The 21,672-nt window shown below is 38.1% G+C and overlaps 1 protein-coding gene across 3 annotated transcripts in view; it reads left to right on the top strand.

Annotated features, from left to right (window-relative positions):
- Positions 1-21,672, top strand: part of DENND4C (DENN domain containing 4C) — a 78,376-nt gene that overhangs the window by 19,192 nt on the left and 37,512 nt on the right. For all 3 annotated transcript variants that reach the window (XM_039319416.1, XM_039319415.1, XM_039319418.1), the window contains exons 2-10: positions 5,733-6,054; positions 9,219-9,471; positions 10,519-10,588; positions 12,023-12,192; positions 13,197-13,438; positions 13,577-13,643; positions 15,034-15,092; positions 16,062-16,206; positions 19,589-19,764. In XM_039319416.1, the coding sequence (XP_039175350.1) occupies positions 5,750-6,054; positions 9,219-9,471; positions 10,519-10,588; positions 12,023-12,192; positions 13,197-13,438; positions 13,577-13,643; positions 15,034-15,092; positions 16,062-16,206; positions 19,589-19,764 (1,487 nt within the window). In that variant the 5' untranslated portion in view covers positions 5,733-5,749. The remainder of the gene's footprint in view (positions 1-5,732; positions 6,055-9,218; positions 9,472-10,518; positions 10,589-12,022; positions 12,193-13,196; positions 13,439-13,576; positions 13,644-15,033; positions 15,093-16,061; positions 16,207-19,588; positions 19,765-21,672) is intronic.

Raw genomic sequence — 21,672 nt, 5'->3', positions numbered from 1 at the left:
TTGAGAATTTTAAGTTCACACTCTACTTTCATTATATTATGAATCTGATTCTAAAAAGGTGCTTTGAAGTGAGCTCATGGGAGCATGAATGTAGCAAATTTTTGTAAGTCTTTAATCAATTGAATAATGACAGAAAAATATGTGTTTGCTTTAAAGACAATTCCTATATTTACATATTCATGTGCTCTGAGGTACCTTTTTGGAATCAAATCCAATGATCATTTATTCATTCTGTTGTTTTGTTTGTTCTTTGGCAGTGTGTGATTTGATGGCTTTCTTGCACTTGAAAATCAAGTGCCCTTCACATTTCATAGATATGACAAGTTTGAGGAGTGAAATGAGAATAGTGTTAGTTTACCATTTATTCAGAAAACTTTAAACTAGTTTCTTTTCATAATCCTAATTTTAGAGGCATGTTTGATGTTTATGATGTTTATAACAAAGTGATAAAGCTCATATTTTTTGATTTTAAGAAATTGGTTGCAAACTTTTAGGTAGGCATAAGAAAAGGATCTGGGAAAGATTGAGGGCAATAGAAGAAAGGGACGACAAAGAATGAGGTGGCTGGATGGAGTCACTGAAGCAGTAGGCGTGAACTTAAATGGACTCCAGAAGATGGTAGAGGACAGGAAGACCTGGAGGAACGTTGTCCATGGGGTCGCAACGGTCAGACACGACTTCGCAATTAACAATTAACAAGAAAAGGATATGTACATTTTGCACAACATTGATATATACAAATAAAAAATGATGCAGAAGACTTTTTTTTAAACTCATAACCTTTCCAAACTTCCTGTTCTTTTTTCTTATTTAGCAGTGAGTCATTCTCTCTGAAGTTATTGTACTCATGCTGTGACTTGCTGAGGCAACTTTTTCAGCCTTTCATATTTTGATTCTCTTAAGTGGAGTCCAAGAGCAAATTTCATTCTGTTATGATGTAGGAACTGCATTTAAACTGTCAAGTAGTTTAGGCTGGTTTGGAATATTGAAAAGAAAAACTTGTTCTTAATTATGCTAGATCTTCAGGTGCAAGAAATCCATTGTATTACTTCAGACTTCACATAGAATGCAAAAAAAGTACAGAAACTAGAGGCAACATTCTTGTGCCATGATGGGTTTGGGATGGAAAGATGCACATTTACAATTACATTTGTGCACTATATAACTTTACTGAGACATCTTAAAGATGTTGAAAACCAATCTGACTCAGATGGTAAGCTTTTATTAAAGAAGAAAATATACTAAAAAAAAATAGGACTGCTCTACAGCTACAATTTGTGGGTTGCAAAAATGAGATTTGGAAGATGCAGATATATAATTTGTTTTGAATTAATGTTGACAAATATACATGTTAACCATTCATAAAATTCAAGGTAGATGCAGATAGAGTCTAAATGCATTTTTCCATCTGTTTGGCTTCCTCTGGCCTCCTGAATTCCAGATATTTAACTTTTCACACTAAAAATGTTTATGTATAGATGTAGATCTGTCTGTCTCCCATTTTTTTTCTTTCAGACTGCGAATACTAGTCTTCAGATTATGACCACAGTTGAGCCCCAAATTTCTGTAACTAAGCTCAACAGTTGTTAAGTGAGTTGCACCCATGTTATAAGTTGTTAAGTGAATCACCACAATTGTTAAGTGAATCATTGGGTTGTTGAGTAAATCTGGCTTCCTGTCTTGACTTGTTTGTTGGAAGCCAGCTGGAAAGGTTATAAATCGTGATTACATCACTCTGGGACACTGCAACGATCATAAAAACATGCTGGTTGTCAAGTATCCAAATTTTGATCACGTGACAACAGTCATAAGTATGAAAGCCGGTCATAAATCACTTTTTTCAGTGACAGAATTTCAAACTTTCACTAAACGAATGGTGGTAAGTCAAGGATTACCAAAACCAGGGGCATTTTTATATCTATTTTCCTAAATGAGAAGGTATTGGATTGAGTGTGTGTCTGTGTGTATATCAACTTAAGAGAAAATCATGGTAACTGATAGTGTATATTATTTACTTGGAAATTACTTTTTAAAATAAATTGTATATATGCTATTATAACTTTTTTCATTCACATTTACATATTGTAGCACTATTATAGGAATTACTCTGATGATAAATCATTCTGGTATCTGGTATTTCAAGAGTGAAATAATAATGGCAGCAATATCCAATTATATATTGTTTCTGAATTTTTGCACTGTTTAGGAGTACATAGGTTGTGTTATAATTAATTGCACAAGCTCCTTCTCCCCTTTGCAATTCTTTGGGCACCCATAGTCTATTTGGGATGTTCCCCTAGCCATCCATAGGATATTCATGGACTGTGAGTGATTGTAAAAAAGATTTCTATATGATGAAGTGTCAGTGGAGATTGGAAACTCTTTTACAATATATTCCTACAAGTCATTTCTTTAAAGAATATAGAAGTCATTTGCACCATTAGCAGATGTGTGACTGGACCCAACTTTTCCCTAGATTACAGTATTACTACTTTTAACCATAGAAGCAAATTGCCACCACTACCCACTTTCAGTATTACAGTTCTTCTTTACAGTATTTTCCCCGATAATATTGAAAGTGGGTAGTGTTTGATTTTGTCACTTAAACTACTTGAAAGTGCTTAAGATATTTGCTATCTTATGCAATAGTTCTAACTAACTACCATACACTCCCTTTGCTCTCATCTTTCACATGGTGTTTTCTCTGAAATGTTTTCCTGACTACCACTTTTTTTTTTACTTTTTTATTAAATGAGGCAAAAGTGAGATTGCAAAATAGGGGGAAGGAAATTCTTTCCCAATGCCTGAAAAAAACAGAAATCTTACATTGAGGATTTTTCCACCTGCAGATTTTTTTTCCTTTGCTCTGTACAGAAGCACTCCCCCCCATTTTTTAAAATGGAATAAAAGAAGGAGAGATAACTTTAGGAATTCTCTATACATCCTAGCAGCTAGCCTCTGTCATCCCAATATTTTGTAGAAATATTGTATCTCCTTTTGGTAGTTTTTCAGTAAGACTGAAAGCTGTCCTCAAATCGTCACCCTTGTGTTAGACCTGTTGATATTACAGATTTGAGTTCTTGCATACTGGATTTTGGAAAATGATAAAAATTTGAGCTGTAGATGTATGACACACATGAAGAATGTAAACCATTTTAAAAAAGAATATTTCCAGAATTCTTGAGTGAGATTGTAGACAATGTACTACCCAGCTGACCAGAAAAGAGCAATTTGTTTTTAGCCTCAGCCAAGTGAAAGTAAGAGCAAACAGAGGAAGGAAAAAGAGTGTTACCAGAGGGAAGGGGGAAACATAAGAATGAGATTCAGAGTATCTCCGTTTTACAGGTAATCCTTGACTTACAATTAATGGCAGTTCTAATTAATAATGGCCTTTGAAAAGGTTCTTTACTGCCTCTATAACACTTCCAATTGTTGCAAAATGTCACAATCACAAAATATGATCATGAGGTGGCTGCTTTGCAACCTCTTCACAATTATGACCAGTTGCCAAGTGCCCCACAATCGTGTGATTGCCGTTTACAGTCTTTGCTGGCTTCCCCATAAAGTCAGTGAGAAAGCCAGCAGGGAATATTACAAGTTGCTACTGTTGCCTGCAAAAGGACTCCCTTTTGTCTCGGGGCTGGCTAAACAGAAGGCCTGTGGAACGATCTCATCCTTGTGCCTGCCAGGATTGCCATAATCTAAGCAGACACTGAGATGAATTCCTTCAGCATGCAGCTGTTTCAAAAAGGGACAAGAGGAAGCCAAAATCTAAGCAGGGTGTTCAGCCCTTGAGCAGAGAGGTAATGTGATAATGCAGAAGTCCCCAACCTATGGGCCATGGCCCACTACCGGGCCTTGGCGACCAGGCCGTGTGAGTAGTTGGGCAGTGCACGCATGTGTGAGTGCTCACCTTCCCTCGTGCCACCTTTGCCTCAAGTGTTGTGCGGGCAGCGGCACCACCACTAGTATCATGTGGGTGGTGGCGTTGCCACAACCTTGTGTGGGCAGTGGCAGCGCCATAAGCGGCAGGAGGCCACAGCGCAAGCCTCACGCTGGTGGTGGCATCGCTGTGAGTCATGGCGCAAGCCTCACATGGGCGGTGATGAGATTCTCACACCTGTGGTAGCATCGCCGCTAGTCTGGCAGCAGTACCGCAAACCTCACACAGGTACCGGCTTTGCTGAGAGCCTTGGGTACATGCTTGCAGCTCCGGTTGCATGGTGTGTATGCTTGTGGTCTATTTGTGCACGCACACGCACATGATGACCACATTCATGTTTGCGTATGCAGGCATAAGGCGCCTGTCCCTCCCTCTCCCACTGGGCCACCAACTCAGAAATTTTGGAGATCCCTGTGGTAAGGAAGGAGGGTGGGAGTGCTCCATTCTTACTCTGTTAAAGCAGAAAATGGTTCTACACTCGTAACAGAAGAAAATACGAGATATTTGTTGTGCATGGATGTTGCCTTCATTGATTTGTAAGAAGAAGCTTAGAAGTCCCTGGAATGTATAGTTGAAATTTCAGATAGTTATTCCTACTTGTCACGCTATGGGCAGAATTAGCAATGCTTAATCACAATTTGATAGTACAATCATATTGTATGTTTTAAATAAAGATAGGGCAAAGAAATACCACTGGTCTTGTGAACAGTAGATCTTGTATTTTAAGTAACTTAATATTTATCAAGGCTCTTCTTCTAATTAGAAGGATTTATTCTAGATTGACAGATATTTGCTCCTTTTACATAAAACTTTTTCATGTTGTGATGTTCCTGTGTGGCTATATGTGCGTATAAATAATCATCATTACAATTTGTAGGACTTAATTTGACTCTGCTATACACAAAGGTGGTTTTTAACTTGCAGAAGAATTGCATTAGTAAAGGAGAGCGCATTGACTTATACAGTACGATAAACTTTCCCCTGAAGAAACTGAGACATTTTAATATTTTTAATAATTACTGGAAATGTATATTCCTTCTTTCAGCTAGGTGCATTGTTGCATTTTAATATTACTTCAAGGAGAAAAGGATTACATGACTGGTTCTTGATTAGATATTGGATGTGTGCATGATGCTTCCTCCATTACTTTATCTAGTGCAGTGGTGGCGAACCTATGCACGGGTGCCAGAGGTGGCACTCAGAGCCCTCTCTGTGGGCATGCGCGCCGTTGCCCCAGTCCTAGGCCTTCAGCTGGGTTTTATAAAATCTTTTCGCTTTAGGCCTTCGCCGCTGTGTGCAAAAAAAAAAAAAAGGTTCAATCAGTCAATTTCAACTTCTTGCGGGAAAAAAAGATCTTGCAAAATTGGAATTGATTGATTGAACTTTTTGGTCCCACCCAGTCTGCTGTTACCACTGCAGCCACGCCTACTCAATTGACAACGCCCACCCAATTGGCCACACCAACCCAATTGGCCACACCCACCCAATGGGCCACACTCACCCGGCACTCGACGATGCATAAGTGAGTTTTGGGTTGCAGTTTGGGCACTCAGTCTCTAAAAGGTTCGCGATCACTGAACTAGTGCTTGAAATCTATTAAGCTTTTTGTAGCCATGAATTTTTGTATGCATTTTTAATAATCTTGGCTTTTATCAGCCATTAAAGCTTTTGAAGGCAAAGGACACCTAAGTCAATTTGCATGTTTGAGTAGTAATGGATAACTTATGTTTTACTTCATTATGCATTACCAGCTTGATAAGATAATTGACATTAACTTTTTTTTTGGCAGGAATCCTAAACATAACAATGAGAGAAGATAAAGGGCCAAGAGTGGTTGATTACTTTGTAGTGGCAGGTCTCACTGATACGTCAGCACTTCTAGATCAAGAGGGAAATCGCTCTGAAACCAAGTCTTTTGGTCCAAAGGCTCCAATCACTGAACTTGCTGTGATCATCAAGTCAGCAGGTGAAACTGTTCCTGAGGGATATACTTGTGTAGAAGCAACTCCCACAGGACTTCAGGCCAATTTGAACTATGGAAGTCTTAAAAGTCCAGAGCTTTTTCTTTGCTACAAGAGAAGCAGGGACAAACCACCTCTTACTGATATTGGGTGAGTTGACGTTTAAATATTTGTGGGTATCAGTATTGTGATAAAGGAAGAGGGTCTGTTAAAATTGTTAGAAGAAGTTTCTTAGTTTGTAAGAAACTAAGTTAATTAGTTATTTAGCTTGTATTGTATATATATTTATGAATTATGTGCTATATAGTTTATTCTGAGTCCTTATTTTGAAGCAAATTGGATGCTTGATATTATAAATGACTTTTGATATGTCTAGTATTCATTTGGTCATTCATCTCTCTATAATACACAAAGTTCATAAAATATTCTGATGTGAGCATACCAGTGACTTTAGTTTTGAATGTTAGGTAGCCTATAATCTATAATAATTGGGCAAAAAGAAAGCAATTAGTAAGACGTGATAGTTGATTTCCAACCCTCCCCCCACCCCCAAACTTTAATATGCTGTGAACAGTAATTGGTATATACCGTGTTTCCCCAAAAGTAAGACCTGTCCAGAAAATAAGCCCTAGCTTGCTTTTTGGGGGTGGGCCTAATATAAGCACTTCCCCCCAAATAAGCCCTAGTTTTGGTGTGAGGCACAAGCCTAAAAATCAAGCCAGGGCGGGGGTGGGGGATGGAGCTTACCGTTGCAGCCAGGTCTCTCATGGATCAACACTTGCCTCACCTCGACGGTCCACTTCTTTTGCGGCCACAGGAGCAACTTCATTCTGCAGCTGAGAATGAAGCTCCACCCTGCATTTCGCAGTCAGAGGCCTTTCCAGAAAGCCTCTGCAGCTGAAAACCGAGCTATGGATTCAATCTGTAGCTCAGTTCTCGGCTTCAGAGGCCTTTCCGGGCTGGCTGGGCGGGGCTGTTGGTACCACCACTGTGAGGTGAGTGGAAAAGACCCCCCCCCCCAAAATAAGAACTGGTGCCTCTTTTGGAGGCAAAAAAAAGACTGAGTCTTATTTTCGAGGAAACACAGTATCAGCCTATATAAAGTATTTTAATTGGGGGGGAAAACACATGCACAGAAGATGTGGACAAGGATATGCCCTATATACGCATGATAATAAATATGTCATAACATAACAATAATATATACTGCTCAAAAAGATAAAGGGAACACAAACGTATAGGATGCTAAACGTTTGTGTTCCCTTTATTTTTGTGAGCAGTATATTAGGCTTAATATAGGTGGACTATGGTGACATAGTGATTTATTTATAGTTGTAGGTGGTTTGTACCATCAGTATAGAATTATTTAGGATTTTGAGCCACGGTGCTCTTGAACTTAAATGGTAAAACAATACAATTGCAACACTGTAACAAAAAGTTGTTGTGAAACCTCTGGTTCTAGTCTAGCTAATAATATCAGATATGATTTTGTATTGATTGATGGCTTTATCTATGCTTGTCATTGCAAATCAATTTTGAAAAATGTGAAATTACAGGTACTTGTTTAACTGAATCTTATACAGGCATAATAGCATTCATGGACATTAGTATATGTACACCAGTGGCCGTGTTATGTGCCCAATTTTTGTCAGTGCCACCAATAGAACAATACTGTTGCTAAACATGTGCTATTTTGTGATAAATATTACTTAAAACATTTTGAGACTTTTTTTGTAGTATTAACTATAATGTTTGGGATCATGATTTATTCTGCATTTTAACTGTTAACTTTAAAAGAAATAATTTAGAAACCCTTTAACAGACCTCATGTTGTATTAATTGGTTTATACCTAATGGGTTACTAATTTTTTATGTTGGTAAGTATAGTATTGCAAAGTAGATGAAGAAGACATTGCACATACTAAAGCATTAAAAGAGAGCAAAGAGATGGGAAAATTAATAAAACTTTGGACTAGCCTTCCCCAACTTTGTAGCTTCTAGATCAGGGGTAGGCAACCTCGGCTCTTTTATGACTCATGGACTTCAACTCCCAGAATTCCTGAGTCAGCATAGTTGCCTACCCCTGATCTAGATGATTTGAGATTACGATTCCCAGATTCTAAACCAACATGGTCTGAGAATTTGGGAATTGCAGTCCTCCTGAAGGCAGGACAAGAAGCAACGGGTGGAAACTAACCAAAGAGAGAAGCAACCTAGAACTAAGGAGAAATTTCCTGACAGTTAGAACAATTAAGCAGTGGAACAACCTGCCTCCAGAAGCGGTGAATGCTCCAACACTGGAAGTTTTTAAGAAGAGACTGGACAGCCATTTGTCTGAAATGGTATAGGGTTTCCTGCCTGAGCAGGTTGAACTAGATGACCTCCAAGGTCCCTTCCAACTTTATTATTATTATTATTATTATTATTATTATTATTATTATTATTATTATTATTATTATTATCTAATTATTATTAGATTTATAATCTGCCCTTCAGGAGCTCTCTTTTTCTCATAATAGCAGTTGTTTGAAATAAGTTGGGTTGTGAAGGACGGGTATTTCTCGACTTAGAACCACAATTGGAACTGGAATCTTGGTTGTTGAGCAAAGCTGTCTTTAAGAGAGATGTGATTGTTTCACTCAACAAGCGCAATTTTAACATTTAGTACCTCACACAGACTTGAATTCCTTTGGCACAGAGTTCTTTCAGCCAATCCCCAGAGATGAGAAGGAGTTGGCAGCAGCAGATGTTTGCAACCTTCCCTGCTAGCTTCCCCAGTAACTTTCTGGGGAAGCTGGCAGAGAAGATTGCAAATAGTGATCACATGATCATGGAGAGCTTGGCAACTGGTCATAAGTGTGAACAGGTTGCCAAGCACCTAGATTGCAATCATGTGACCGTGGGGGAGGGTCTGAGACATTTTGTGATGGTCATTGGATGGTCACTTTCCGAGGTCAATGTTAATTAAAGCCATCATTAAGTGTATTGTGGTAAGTGAAACGTTACCTATTATGACTTTCCTAAAGTCTCACAGTAAGCTTTCCTAACTGGAGGAAGTTTTGAACCTGGCTCACCCCTGGTTTAATCCGACTCCTTTGCTTTACGTAAAAGGATCATATGCCTTTTTTTCTTCAATTTAAAAATCTTTTAACTAGAAAGTTTTATCTGCTGGTCTAATACGCACTTGGGATTTTTCCTTGTCTTGGGGCTGGCTGTTTTGTATGAGAGAAGAATAACCGAACAGTTTATTGAATAATAGTTTGATATTATGTCTATGAAATGTTCCTATGTGTGTTATTTCCTCTTATCTGCAGAGTTTTATACGATGGGAAGGAGGTTTTAAAGCCAGATTGTGAGGTGATCCAGGCTACTCCCTATGGCCGCTGTGCAAATGTCAATAACAGCTCAGCCACTTCCCAGCGAATCTTTATCACCTTTCGGAGGGCTCTTCCAGTGCGACCTCAAAACTCCTTGGCGGTTACCGACATATGTGTTATTGTAACTAGTAAAGGAGAAACCCCTCCTCATACTTTCTGCAAAGTTGATAAGAATTTAAATTGCGGCATGGTGAGAGTAATGTGTTATTCAAAAAGTTGCTATTCAGAAAGCAAAGGGTGTGGGTGAAAAAATTGGAACAGATTATTGCTGCTAAAAAAATGTAAAAACTGTATTTAAGTCTGAATTCAGTTAATATCACTTTAGTTTCCACAGCTTTGCGTATTTTTTTTTGTTGTTCCTAAACTAATGTTACCAAAATCTGTGAAATAGGCAACTATTACTTTTTTGGTGGGAGAAAAAGTATGTATTGAAGACTGCTAGTTTTATGAAAGAAAAAAGATTGGCCTTTATATTTGTAACATATACGAATTGGGTTACTGAGTGAAAATTAATATCTCTGTTTATATATTTATGGTACATGTGCATACCTACATTCTTACTGCATATTTATATTCTGCTTTTGAGCTCTTTATGCACACAACACTCTTGTTAGGTTTGTAAGGCTGAAAGACAATTGCTGACCCAACTGCATGTTTGAACGGAGACTTGAACCTGTGTTTCTCCATTCTTAACCTTAACCCTCCTGCATACTACTTATCTGCTTACATTTATTCATTGTGGGCCATAATTTATTCAAGATTTTCCAAATCCACATTAGAGCATTACATGAATCAAGCCGACTGAAGATTGCAGTTTGGTCTGCAAGCTTGCATTAAAGCTTGCCTTAATACCAAGCAATGCATTTTTAAAATGGGAAGGTGGAAAATTAGAGCTAAATTGTTTAGGAATGAAACGAGAGAAAACACTGCCTTTCATATATTAACATATATGTCTTTGTAGTATTCCATGAAAAAAAATTACTACCTGATAGGAGGGAATTATTAGCAAATACTAAGTTTATTTGCTTTGTGTCTTGGAATCCATAAGTATATAACCTCTAATAATAGCAGAATCAAAAATTTGTGCTTTATTTAGGTTGTAATGAATGTTGCAAATATTATGTGATTCTGTATTGTGAGCAAGATCTTTAAAAGATTATTGCCTTTAGCATTAGAAGGATTAAAAATAAAATAATTCTTGTGTTAATGGAAAATGTTTCTAATTTGTTCATTACAGTGGGGTTCCAGTGTATACCTCTGTTATAAGAAGTCAGTTCCAGCTTCTAACTCAATTGCATATAAAGCTGGTAAAGTATTTATTTTTATAAATCACAATATATTAGGAGATATTAATATTAAAAGGGTATTTTATAGTACATTAAACTTGCCTGTTAAATAGTGAACTGAAATTGCTTGATCAGAGAACATTCATCAATTTATTTAACTCATCTAAGGTGATTCTTAGATGAGGATCCTTAAAAATAGTTTTTTTAATGTTGTCATTATGAAAAAGTTCAGAACAGTTTATGTTCTCTTTGCTGTATCCTTCCATTATATATATTTATTAGTCATGAATTGCATGATGAAGAGGCTTATCATTCTAACACTTTTTTTATATAGCATTTGAAGTAAAACAAAACGTATAAAAAAACCTAGTTGGAAATTAAATCTCCTGTTGAACATCTCTTGCTGTGTAGAAAGTGAAATGAGGGAGAATAGTCAAGATTTCAAGAAATAAGAGGAAATGTGGGTTTTGGTTAAACATGGCATTTTCATTCCAACCGTAGGTCAGAATTCTGCCCCAAATCTGAAGTGAATAGATTGATAGGTTTGTATATATTTAAGGATAATGACATATATTGAAGAATTGTTGTGTTACGTTTATTCAGCATGTTGATAGGATTATATAAACTATGCCCTACAACATAGTAGTCCTTTCTTACTTGATAACAATGGAACAAGAATCACTAGGTTGGAAGCCTTTTAATAGAAAGCTTAAACAATTTGACGGGGATATATACTCACATTCTTTTAAACTTTAAATCTGGCTGTAGTCATAGCTTTGCACATAGAGGATGTGTTCTTTGGGGAGATGCCTTGCTGTGCTTCAGTTCCTTGCACCATAATCCAGACCAGTGATGGCAGACCTTTTAGAGACTGAGTGCCCAAAAACAACCTCAACCCTGCCCCGTTCTCACGTCTCCTGCCTGCAGGGCCACCCACCACCTCAACAGCCCAGATCACCCAGACGGCCCAGCAGCGTCATGGCCATGCCCTCTGTCCACACCCCGCATCATCATCTGTACGCAATGGGGCGTGAGGGCGGAGTCTTGTCTCTACTGCCCGGCTGCCATGTCTTTGGCTGTGCTGTTCTGCACAGGCTGCATCCGGGGCGACTCTCCTCCGGGGGGGCTGCTTGTGAGGAGGGGGCCATGGGGGGGTGGCGGGGCTGAGGCGACGGCGTACGTGCCCACAGAGTGGGCTCTTGACTGCCGCCTCTGGCAACCGTGCCATAGGTTCGCCACCATTGGTCCAGACCATTCAGCAAATCATTTGATACTCAGAGGAGTCTTTTGGGTGAATTGCTGAAAGGTGGGGGTGTTCTTAAATTTAATTTTATACCATATGGTATTTAGCTTCTGTATTCTTTAGCATTTTTATTGTCAGCATTCAGAATAGAAGGAACAACATTCAGTAGTGTGTGGACAATGTACTTATTTGTTTATTTTCATGCCTTAAAGGTTTAATATTCCGCTATCCAGAAGATGACTATGAGTCATTCCCCTTGTCTGAATCTGTACCTCTCTTCTGTCTTCCAATGGGAGCTACCATTGAATGCTGGGATCCTCAAACAAAATATCCACTACCTGTATTCTCAACCTTTGTTTTGACTGGCTCCTCTGCAGAAAAAGTATGTTTTGAGAAGAGTAATATTTTGCCTTTATGTATTATTACATTTCTAAATAAAAATATTATTTTATCCCATAATATTTATTTTTAAACTGGAAACAAATACACACACACACTATGCCTTCTATCTTGTTACACCTTAGAGCATTTAGGAAGACAAGCCTAAAAATGCAACAAATGAACTTATGGGTTAGCTCCTTTGTGTTTGCAACTACCAGTAGTCCATCTACAATTGGAACTAATTCGGTTGTAAGCGAAGGAATTGCTGAGTGGGAAATCATATGGCCACAGTTGTGCTTTCCTTTTCCCCACTTAGACGCACCTTGGAATGCTCACCTAAGCATTGGGATAATTAGCAAGAAGGGAATTATGTTTGTATTTACACTCATTGGAGAGGAAGGTGTTAAAAGAGAATAAGCAGGCACACAATGGGGAATACATATTAAAAGTAATGCAGTGATGCTGGCAGCCCTGAGCACACCACACAAACAGCCCAGTGTATTCCCCTGCTTAGTCTCTTGTAATCCCTCCCTCTCCAATATCTTCATCCTGCAAGGGAGGGGAAGAGATCAGTCATAGGACAACACGAGTGAAATAGAGATCATGTGACTAAGGAGTACTGTGAAAGTTGTAAAGTGGACATTGGTCATAAAGTTATTTTTTCAGCACTGTCATAACTTCAAACAGTTGCTGAACAAAACATTTGATAAGCAAGAACTACTTGTTTGTTGCTTATACTTTTATTTTACTGATAAAATTTTGGATCGAAAAATCTTTAATTTATATAGTGGTTAAATAATCCTTAGTGGCTGTTTGTAATACTGTCACTTTTAAACATTCGAAAGCCTTCACTAAAACCTTGAAAGCTGTCTAAAACTCATGGTGCAGGAGTTAGAGGAGATAATCGGAACATTTCCTCTCTTTGTGTATCTTACCATAAGTTAGTTTTATCCAATTTCTGTAGCTGTAATGCCATTCCTACTTTCCCCCTTTTTTTTACTCTAGGTATATGGTGCAGCTATCCAGTTTTATGAGCCTTATGTGCAAGAGTTATTAAATGAAAAACAACACATGCAGCTTGGCCTTCTGACAGCTTTAGGGAGAAAAAAAGTTACCTCCAAATCTATAAATTCCAACAAATGCATCTGCCTTCTGTCACACTGGCCTTTCTTTGACGCCTTCCGAAAATTTCTAATGTTTATCTATAAGCTGTCTGTGTCTGGTCCTCATCCTCTTCCAATTGAAAAGTAAGTGACAGATACCTCAAAATATCTTCCAATTTCCATGGTTATTTTATGTAAGTCTCACTGGATGCTGTTCTTGATGACCATACTTTAAATCTTAAATGCTTGAGGTAACAGATACTTTACAAAATTTCTTTACAGGCACATATCTCATTTTATGCACAACATACCTTTCCCTTCACCACAAAGACCAAGAATCCTTGTGCAGGTAAGTTAGAAATTTGATACAGTTTAATAATACTAACAATAGCACTTAGACTTATATACCGCTTCACTGTGCTTTACGGCCCTCTCTAAGCGGTTTACAGAGTCAGCATATTGCCCCCAACCATCTGAGTCCTCATTTTACCAATCTTGGAAGGATGAAAGGCTGAGTCAATCTTGAGCCGGTGAGAATCGAACTGCTGGCAGTCGGCAGAATTAGCCTGCAATACTGCATTCTCACCACTGTGGCACCATGTCTCTTAGGACCATCTTATTTCCTGAGTATTGTTCCTATAAATTTTCAAGCTGTTCACTAAGCATATAGGCACCGTGTTCTTTTTACTTGCTCCACTTTGCCATACTCTTGAGGGATCATGAAGAATTTTATACTAGTTTCCTTATATAGTGAGCAACAAATGTACAGATCCAGCTTTCTTTGTTTTCCATGTACCAGATCAAACTATTCCTAAAAATACTCACTATTTAGTTCTTGTGGAACATCCATTTTGTAACGACTAGCACTGGAATTAGAAATAGGAACTGAAAGGTTGCATTGTTTCAATTTCTCAGATAAGTATCCATGTTTGAAATAGTGCAGCTCGAAAGTGGTGCATAAACTGAGAATTCTGTGATTTATAAAATGCTAGTGGCTTATTTAATTATTAATTATTAAATTTATATGTTGCCCATCTCACTGTCGAATGACTCTGGACAGCTTACAAAATCATAAAACAACATCATATAACAATTAGAAAATTAAAAAATTAAAGCGTTGAAAATTAACCAAAAAAACCCCCCTAGATAAGAAAGGAACCAATATATAAACCAGGTGGAGGCGGGATCTTCTTTGTCTATAACCATTTTCAGAATGGGACGGCCTCATTGGATCCCCAAGCCAATCAATCAGCAGAACCAGATTTTCAGGCCCTTTTGGAAAGTCCATAGGATGGGGCCTTGGCAGAAAAGGCTCTTGTCCTAGCCCCCCCCTCCTTGACCAATATGGTCCGTAGCATGCCCCTTCTGGAGCAAGTGGAGTAGGCCAATCCTATTGGAGTGAGGCAGTTGATCTAATGTTTCCCATTCTTATTCTTCCCAACCTCTTGCTGCCACTTCATGGTACTGTAGGAAAGCACTGTGTCAAACCACCTTATAGAAAGAAATATTGTGAAAGTTTTTACAATTATGTAAGTGAAGTGCCAGCGGACTAGAAATGCAAATTTCATAGCTGGTGAGCCGGGCCTATCTAGTAATGTCTGTTTCCCATGCAAATAGTTGTAGATAATGCACATTTCATGGGCTAATGTGATTAATTACTTAATTTAATGCCTGATTAGTTAGTTTGCTTTATGTGAGTTTTCTCAAACTGCCAAATAACTAATATTTTCTTTTTACAGCTGTCAGCCCATGATGCATTAATATTGTCTCAACCAGTCTGTACACCTTTACCACTCAGGTAATAATGGTCAGTGGAGTATTTTAAAGATGCAGCTGAATTAAAACATTAAGAGCCAATTTACACAAAGTAAACCATAATTTGTTTAGCAGCAAATGAGCAATGTGCTAACGCAGGGGTTCTCAACCTTGGCAACTTTAAGACTTGTGGACTTTAACTCCCAGAATTCCTCAGCCAGCTTGCTGAGGCTGGCTGGGGAGGAAGCTGGCTGAGGAATTCTGGGAGTTAAAGTCCACAAGTCTTAAAGTTGCCAAGGTTGAGAACCCCTGTGCTAACGCATGCTATTCAGATTTTACCTGCATATGTTTCCAAATTCTTTTTTGTAATGTACCTATGCCTCCCTCCCCCCCACTTCCCGGGTCACTGAACATAGTGGAATTTCACATTGATTTCTAACAGGAAATAAAATAAAGCTCATAAAGTTCTTAGATTATCAAAGTAGATCTGAAACAGCAGTCTTCTTTTTCCAAACATGAAATGTACACATCAAATACAACAGGTTTGCTTGAATGCTTTTAAAAAGTGGGAAGAGGACTTAAAGAAGGGGTCTTCAAACTTGGCCCTTTTATGACTTGTGGACATGCCTGGCTGAGGAATTCCTGGAGTTGAAGTTCACAAGTCATAAAAGGGCCAAGTTTGAAGACCCCTGACTTAGAGTTTAATCCTGATAAAATAGGAGGAGGGGGGAATGCAGGTAGCCCTCAACTTATGGCTACAATTGAGCCCAACATTTCTGTTGCTGAATGAGACATTTGTTACGAATGTTGCTCCTTTCTTGCCCTAGTTGATAAATGAATCACTGCAGTTGTTAAGTTAGTAACATGGTTGTTAAGTGAATCTGGCTTCCCCTTTGACTTTGCTTGGCAAAGGTCACAAAAGGTCATCACATATACATTTAATCAGTTATTATTGTTATTATCATAATGAGCAATGAATGATACATTCCTCAATGTCTTGATCTCATTGTAGTGGGGCAAACTACAGCACTCTGCTTATGAACCTTGGACCAGAAAACTGTGCTACTTTACTCCTCTTTGTATTGTTGGAAGGCAAGATTCTACTACATTCTCTTTGCCCAGCTGTGCTGACTGGAGTTGCCGAAGCTGTGGCTGCTGTAAGTGCTAATAAGTTTGAATTTTTGGATTACCAACTTTTATCTGATTGATTCTTTCTTGTTTGTTGTCTTGCTTCACAAACATTGAACACTTAATTTTTTCTTTTCTTTTGTTTAACATGACGTTCTGGGAAAAAAAGTTGCTTATACTTCTGAATGAAATATTTAAATTACAGAATAAATATATTTTGTTTATGTGAATAAGATGAGGCACACTTGGTCATTTAAATTGTTTATTTCCCTAAAGGGGAAATGAACTTGCAATGATTTTCTATTGGGATAGTATAAGTGAATTCACAGCTTTTTGCTGCAAAAGAATTAATTTATGCCCAAAGGAACTATTGCATCAGAACAATAGGTGGTCTATTTTTTTTTTCTTTTTCCACATCTGTAAGTTTTCAGAATGAGACCTTTTGATGATTAAAGTCATTAAAAAAATTAAAAACCCAAATCCTTCCATGATACACAGTATTTTGGTACTCTTGAAATTCTCTGGATCAGATCCATGTCCACAATGTAACTTTTCCCCTTTATTCATTCCCTGTGTTTCTCAGCAGATAATAGCCCCATCAGGTAGACTAGACCAGGAAATCAACTTCACAGGAATGCTAAAAGTCCTTTTATTGTTATTGGCCATAATAACAAAATCTTGCAAGTCTGATTATACTGTGTTCCTTTCTCCTTTATATTCCTGCTTTCAAATGTTATTTTGTTCTCATCTTAAAAACGCTTCAGCTCCCTTTGCTTAGGCAGCAGATTCTACATATCTCCATCAAAATTTTCTTCCTGATTCTCTACAGCAGTGGTTCTCAACCTTTCTAATGCCGTGACCCCATAATACAGTTCCCCATGTTGTGGTGACCCCCAACCACTTATACATCACCAGGTGCCAGGGGCGTGGCCAAAGAAAAGGGGGAAAAAATGGTGGACAGCCTTGTTTGGCGACCCCCGTGAAATGGTCGTTCGACCCCAAATGGGGTCCCGACCCACAGGTTGAGAACCACTGCTCTACAGAAATCCTACCATTCTCAGAAGCTTATGGTCAAGCCTTTAGGGAAGGGAAACATGCTTGCTTTTATAATTCTGTTGCTATTATTTTATCATTGGAAAGATTGATAGGATACAGTAATCACAAACAGGACATCTTTTTGTGCTGAACTAATATAAGTAACAGTTTGGGCTTCCATTTTATTTAGCTTGAAATGCAATTAGGAAGTAATATATATATATATATATATATATATATATATATATATATATATATATATATATATTTACCTTGAATGAACACCCTGTCAGCCCAGATATGGGAGAAAGAAATCTTCTTTCTTTTCTTTTCTTTTGCCTGTATCAGCTCAATCTAGAGCCATCCACAAGCAGCAGTCACTAACTGCGACATCATTTTTACATTTTTAGGTTTTTGCTAACAAAGAATAAAGAGAGAATGGTATAGCTATTTCGGGTTCCTTTAACCCTCATCAGCCAAACTTACTCTTCTGAGATTCGAACCTGGGCTATCTGCATGTTAGGCAGATGTATATAACCTCTAAGCCACGGGTTCTCTCCCACTTTGTTAGCTACCAGGAGAGAGACAGGGGGAGGAGATTTTTACCTTGAATGAACACCCTGTCAGCCCAGATATGGGAGAAAGAAATCTTCTTTCTTTTCTTTTTTCTTTTGCCTGTATCAGCTCAATCTAGAGCCATCCACAAGCAGCAGTCACTAACTGCGACATCATTTTTACATTTTTAGGTTTTTGCTAACAAAGAATAAAGAGAGAATGGTATAGCTATTTCGGATTCCTTTAACCCTCATCAGCCAAACTTAATATTTCTCCCATATCTGGGCTGACAGGGTGTTCATTCAAGGTAAAAATCTCCTCCCCCTGTCTCTCTCCTGGTAGCTAACAAAGTGGGAGAGAACCCGTGGCTTAGAGGTTATAACATCTGCCTAACATGCAGATAGCCCAGGTTCGAATCTCAGAAGAGTAAGTTTGGCTGATGAGGGTTAAAGGAACCCGAAATAGCTATACCATTCTCTCTTTATTCTTTGTTAGCAAAAACCTATATATATATATATATATATATATATATATATATATATATATATATATATATATATATATCGGGTTTTCTCCCACGTAAAATTGGAAGTGTCTTGGCGACGTTTCGACGAAGTCCCATTCGTCATCTTCAGGCTGGTGCTTTCAGCTTCGTGCCTCGAGCAGCAATTGCTGCTCGAGGCACGAAGCTGAAAGCACCAGCCTGAAGATGACGAATGGGACTTCGTCGAAACGTCGCCAAGACACTTCCAATTTTACGTGGGAGAAAACCCGAACAACCAAAGACCTACATACAAATACCCGCGAAAACCTCAGAAAACAATATATATATATATATATATATATATATATATATATATATATATATATATATATATATATATATATATGCTTTTTCAATACATACACAAGCTGCATTTTCAAGAAGATAGATTCAGAAATAACCTGTTTTGCTTTTATACCTTTTAATCTGATTAATTATCTTTGCCCTCCTAATTTTTTTCAAGAATGATATTTCATTGTTTTCTTAAATTGCATGTTATAGAGAAAGATGTTAGCAATTCCTTGAGGTTCATCTCCTTTATCTTACGTATAATATATATATTAATTTTTTATTTTTTTACATTTTATGATATACACCATCCAGAGATCCTTGTTGACATGGGCAGCTATAGAGATAAAAATAAATAAAAAATACTGTTCCATAATCCAAATGAGATTATATATAAATTCAGATTGAATGTATTAGTAGCGTTAGAATAAAATGAATACATCAAAACAATTTGCGCTCAAGAAGCATGCTGTGCATCACAATAGAATTAAAAATACACTTAGTCTTTTGGTAGAACTTTAACTTTTAAATTTATTGTTGTCCAGCACATGATAAATTTAAGTGCTCCTAGAATAAAATACTTATAAAATAATTACAGACTTTTTTTGCTAGCATTATGAATCATGTACCTTAGTATCTTATACTTGTTTCATTTGCACAAGTGACTGTTGACTGGAATGGCTTACAAAATAGCATTTAGATATATGAAAATAGTCATTCTTATTAAAACCTATTATTTGAGCTTAAAATTATGTATTTGTACAATAGGCTTGATAGTCACAGCCAAACTAAATAATTTGTGTATATGGTTCACTCTAAACAAGGGTTAAATAATAATTTCAGATTTTATTTATGCCGTGATCAATTGATTTACTGTGTAATGTTGGAGCTGCTGTGAAATTGAAATTCACATTATCTAACATGGTTTGGTGTTACCTAGATTTCATTGTCTTTTTAATTGATGGGTTTCATTTCGTTTTTTTCTTCAGATGATCTTTCCGTTTCAGTGGCAGTGTCCCTACATCCCCCTCTGTCCTTTATCTCTGGCAACAGTGCTCAGTGCTCCCGTCCCATTTATAGTTGGAGTTGATTCACGGTATTTTGATCTGTATGAGCCCCCACAAGATGTGGTTTGCATTGATTTAGACACAAACATGGTGTACATGTAAGTGTTTTTTTTTTTTTGAGTTTTTTGTTCATATCCTTTGTCTTCATATATATATGTCTTTTGAAGTACTGGTGCGAAATTTGAATGTGTTTCTTTTGCTCATTTTATCCCATCTGTGAAATTTAAAACAGCGCAAAGGCCCATCTGGTTTACACGAGTACTGGTAATCCTTGGTTAATGACGGTGTTTGGGAGTGAAATTTTCATTGCTAAACTATGTTGTAAGGTGTGGCATTGTGTGACCACATTGCTTAGCAACCAGAATACTGGCTATCATTGCTATCGTTAAAAGTGAGGATCACAGATCATTGAGTCCCGGGTAGCTTGCAAGCAGGCTGTCCGATGAGGAAGATTGAGTGGGTGACTGGTGTGGCATGAGCACAGCTGGGCTAGGCAGGGCTAATGCTGGGTAGAGGAGTACCTGTGAAGCATGGTACATGTATGACTTGAGGGGGGGGGCTGCTGCCAGGCAGGGAAGGATGCATGGGGGGCCCATGAGGCATGACGGAGCTGAGGGGGACAACTGCCAGGTGGGAAAAAATGGAAGCAACTTATTGGAATCCAAGAAGACTCCACACCTCTGATTCAGGTGACCCTGAGGTCACAGATAAAATCCCAAATAACCACAATGGCTCTCAGAGCGTGTTAAGAGCAGTTCACTGCAAGGGAAACCCAATCTTTCCATTCCCCCCAGCCACCATCCTATCAGAACTAATCATTTTCCCCCCTCCCACCAACTAATCTCAACTGCCAATAACTGTCCTTCAGTCTGCCACAGCATTCAATACAACTGATGAAGCTTCCAGGATAGGAAGCGAAGCGTCTTCTTTTTCCTCAAAAAACCAGTCCAGTTGCCTTTTCAAAAATAAAAACCACTTTTGATGCAACTATGAACTGGGTGACTGAGAATCTTCATAGGCAACTTATTGGAATGATTTCCAATCTTCTCTGCTAGCTTCCTCGTTGATTTCTTTGTGGGAAGCTGGCAGGAACAGTCACAAATGGTTTTCACGTGTCTGCAGGACACTGCAACAGTCGCTCATTGCCAAGCACCCAGACTGTGATCATGGGGATGCTGGGATGACTGGCAGGAACTTTGAGAACCAGTCATAAGTATCATTCATTTAGGGCCGTTGTAATGGGTGGTCGCTGAATGAGTGATCATTAAATGAGGACTACCTGTGTTCTCTTTGCTCTGAGCTGCCTAGCTCTTTGTGGGTTTTTTTGTGTGCGTCTCTTCACTTCCCCAACAATTGTAACTTTTTGTTTCATTTCTAGTTCAGTGAGCTGCTTCTCAGATAGCTTGGGAGAATTTTCTCCTCACTGACATTGTAGAGGCGAAAGAGTGTGTGTGTCTCTCTCTGTGTGCTTGTGTCTGTGTCTGTTCTTTTTCTATGTGTGTGCTTATGGGTCCTGTATTTTTCATAGAAAAACTGATAGAAATCAGAAAATGCTGAAAATTGATAGGCATAGAAAAGATGAATCTTGGCCACTACAATCCCATGAGAAGAACTATGCTGCCTTTCGAAAGAAGAAAAGCTAATAAAAATATATTGCTTAAGAAGGAAGGATTTTTAGTGGCTTTTTTGATGTTCTCATAATTCTAACCGATTCAGTAAATGTGAAATCATTCTTTGTTGCTCGGCTAAGATGTAAATCAGAGATGGAGAATTTATCAAGTGATGATGAACTATCCTCCCATCTTATCTAACATCTGGCTAGCCCAAGGGTAGGCAACCTTGGCTCTTTTATGACTTGTGGACTTCAACTCCCAGAATTCCTAAGCCAGCTGGCTCAGGAATTCTGGGAGTTGAAGTCCACAAGTCATAAAAGAGCCAAGGTTGCCTACCTCTGGGCTAGGCTAACTAATCTAATGAGATCTAAGAAAAAAACACTTTCTGGAAAG

The sequence above is a fragment of the Crotalus tigris genome, unplaced genomic scaffold (genome assembly GCF_016545835.1).
Source record: "Crotalus tigris isolate CLP2741 ecotype Arizona unplaced genomic scaffold, ASM1654583v1 scf7180000023589.2044511, whole genome shotgun sequence".
Lineage (NCBI taxonomy): Eukaryota > Metazoa > Chordata > Lepidosauria > Squamata > Viperidae > Crotalus > Crotalus tigris.
The sequence above is the reverse complement of the archived record's forward strand: the minus strand, read 5'-3'. Positions and strand labels throughout refer to the sequence as shown.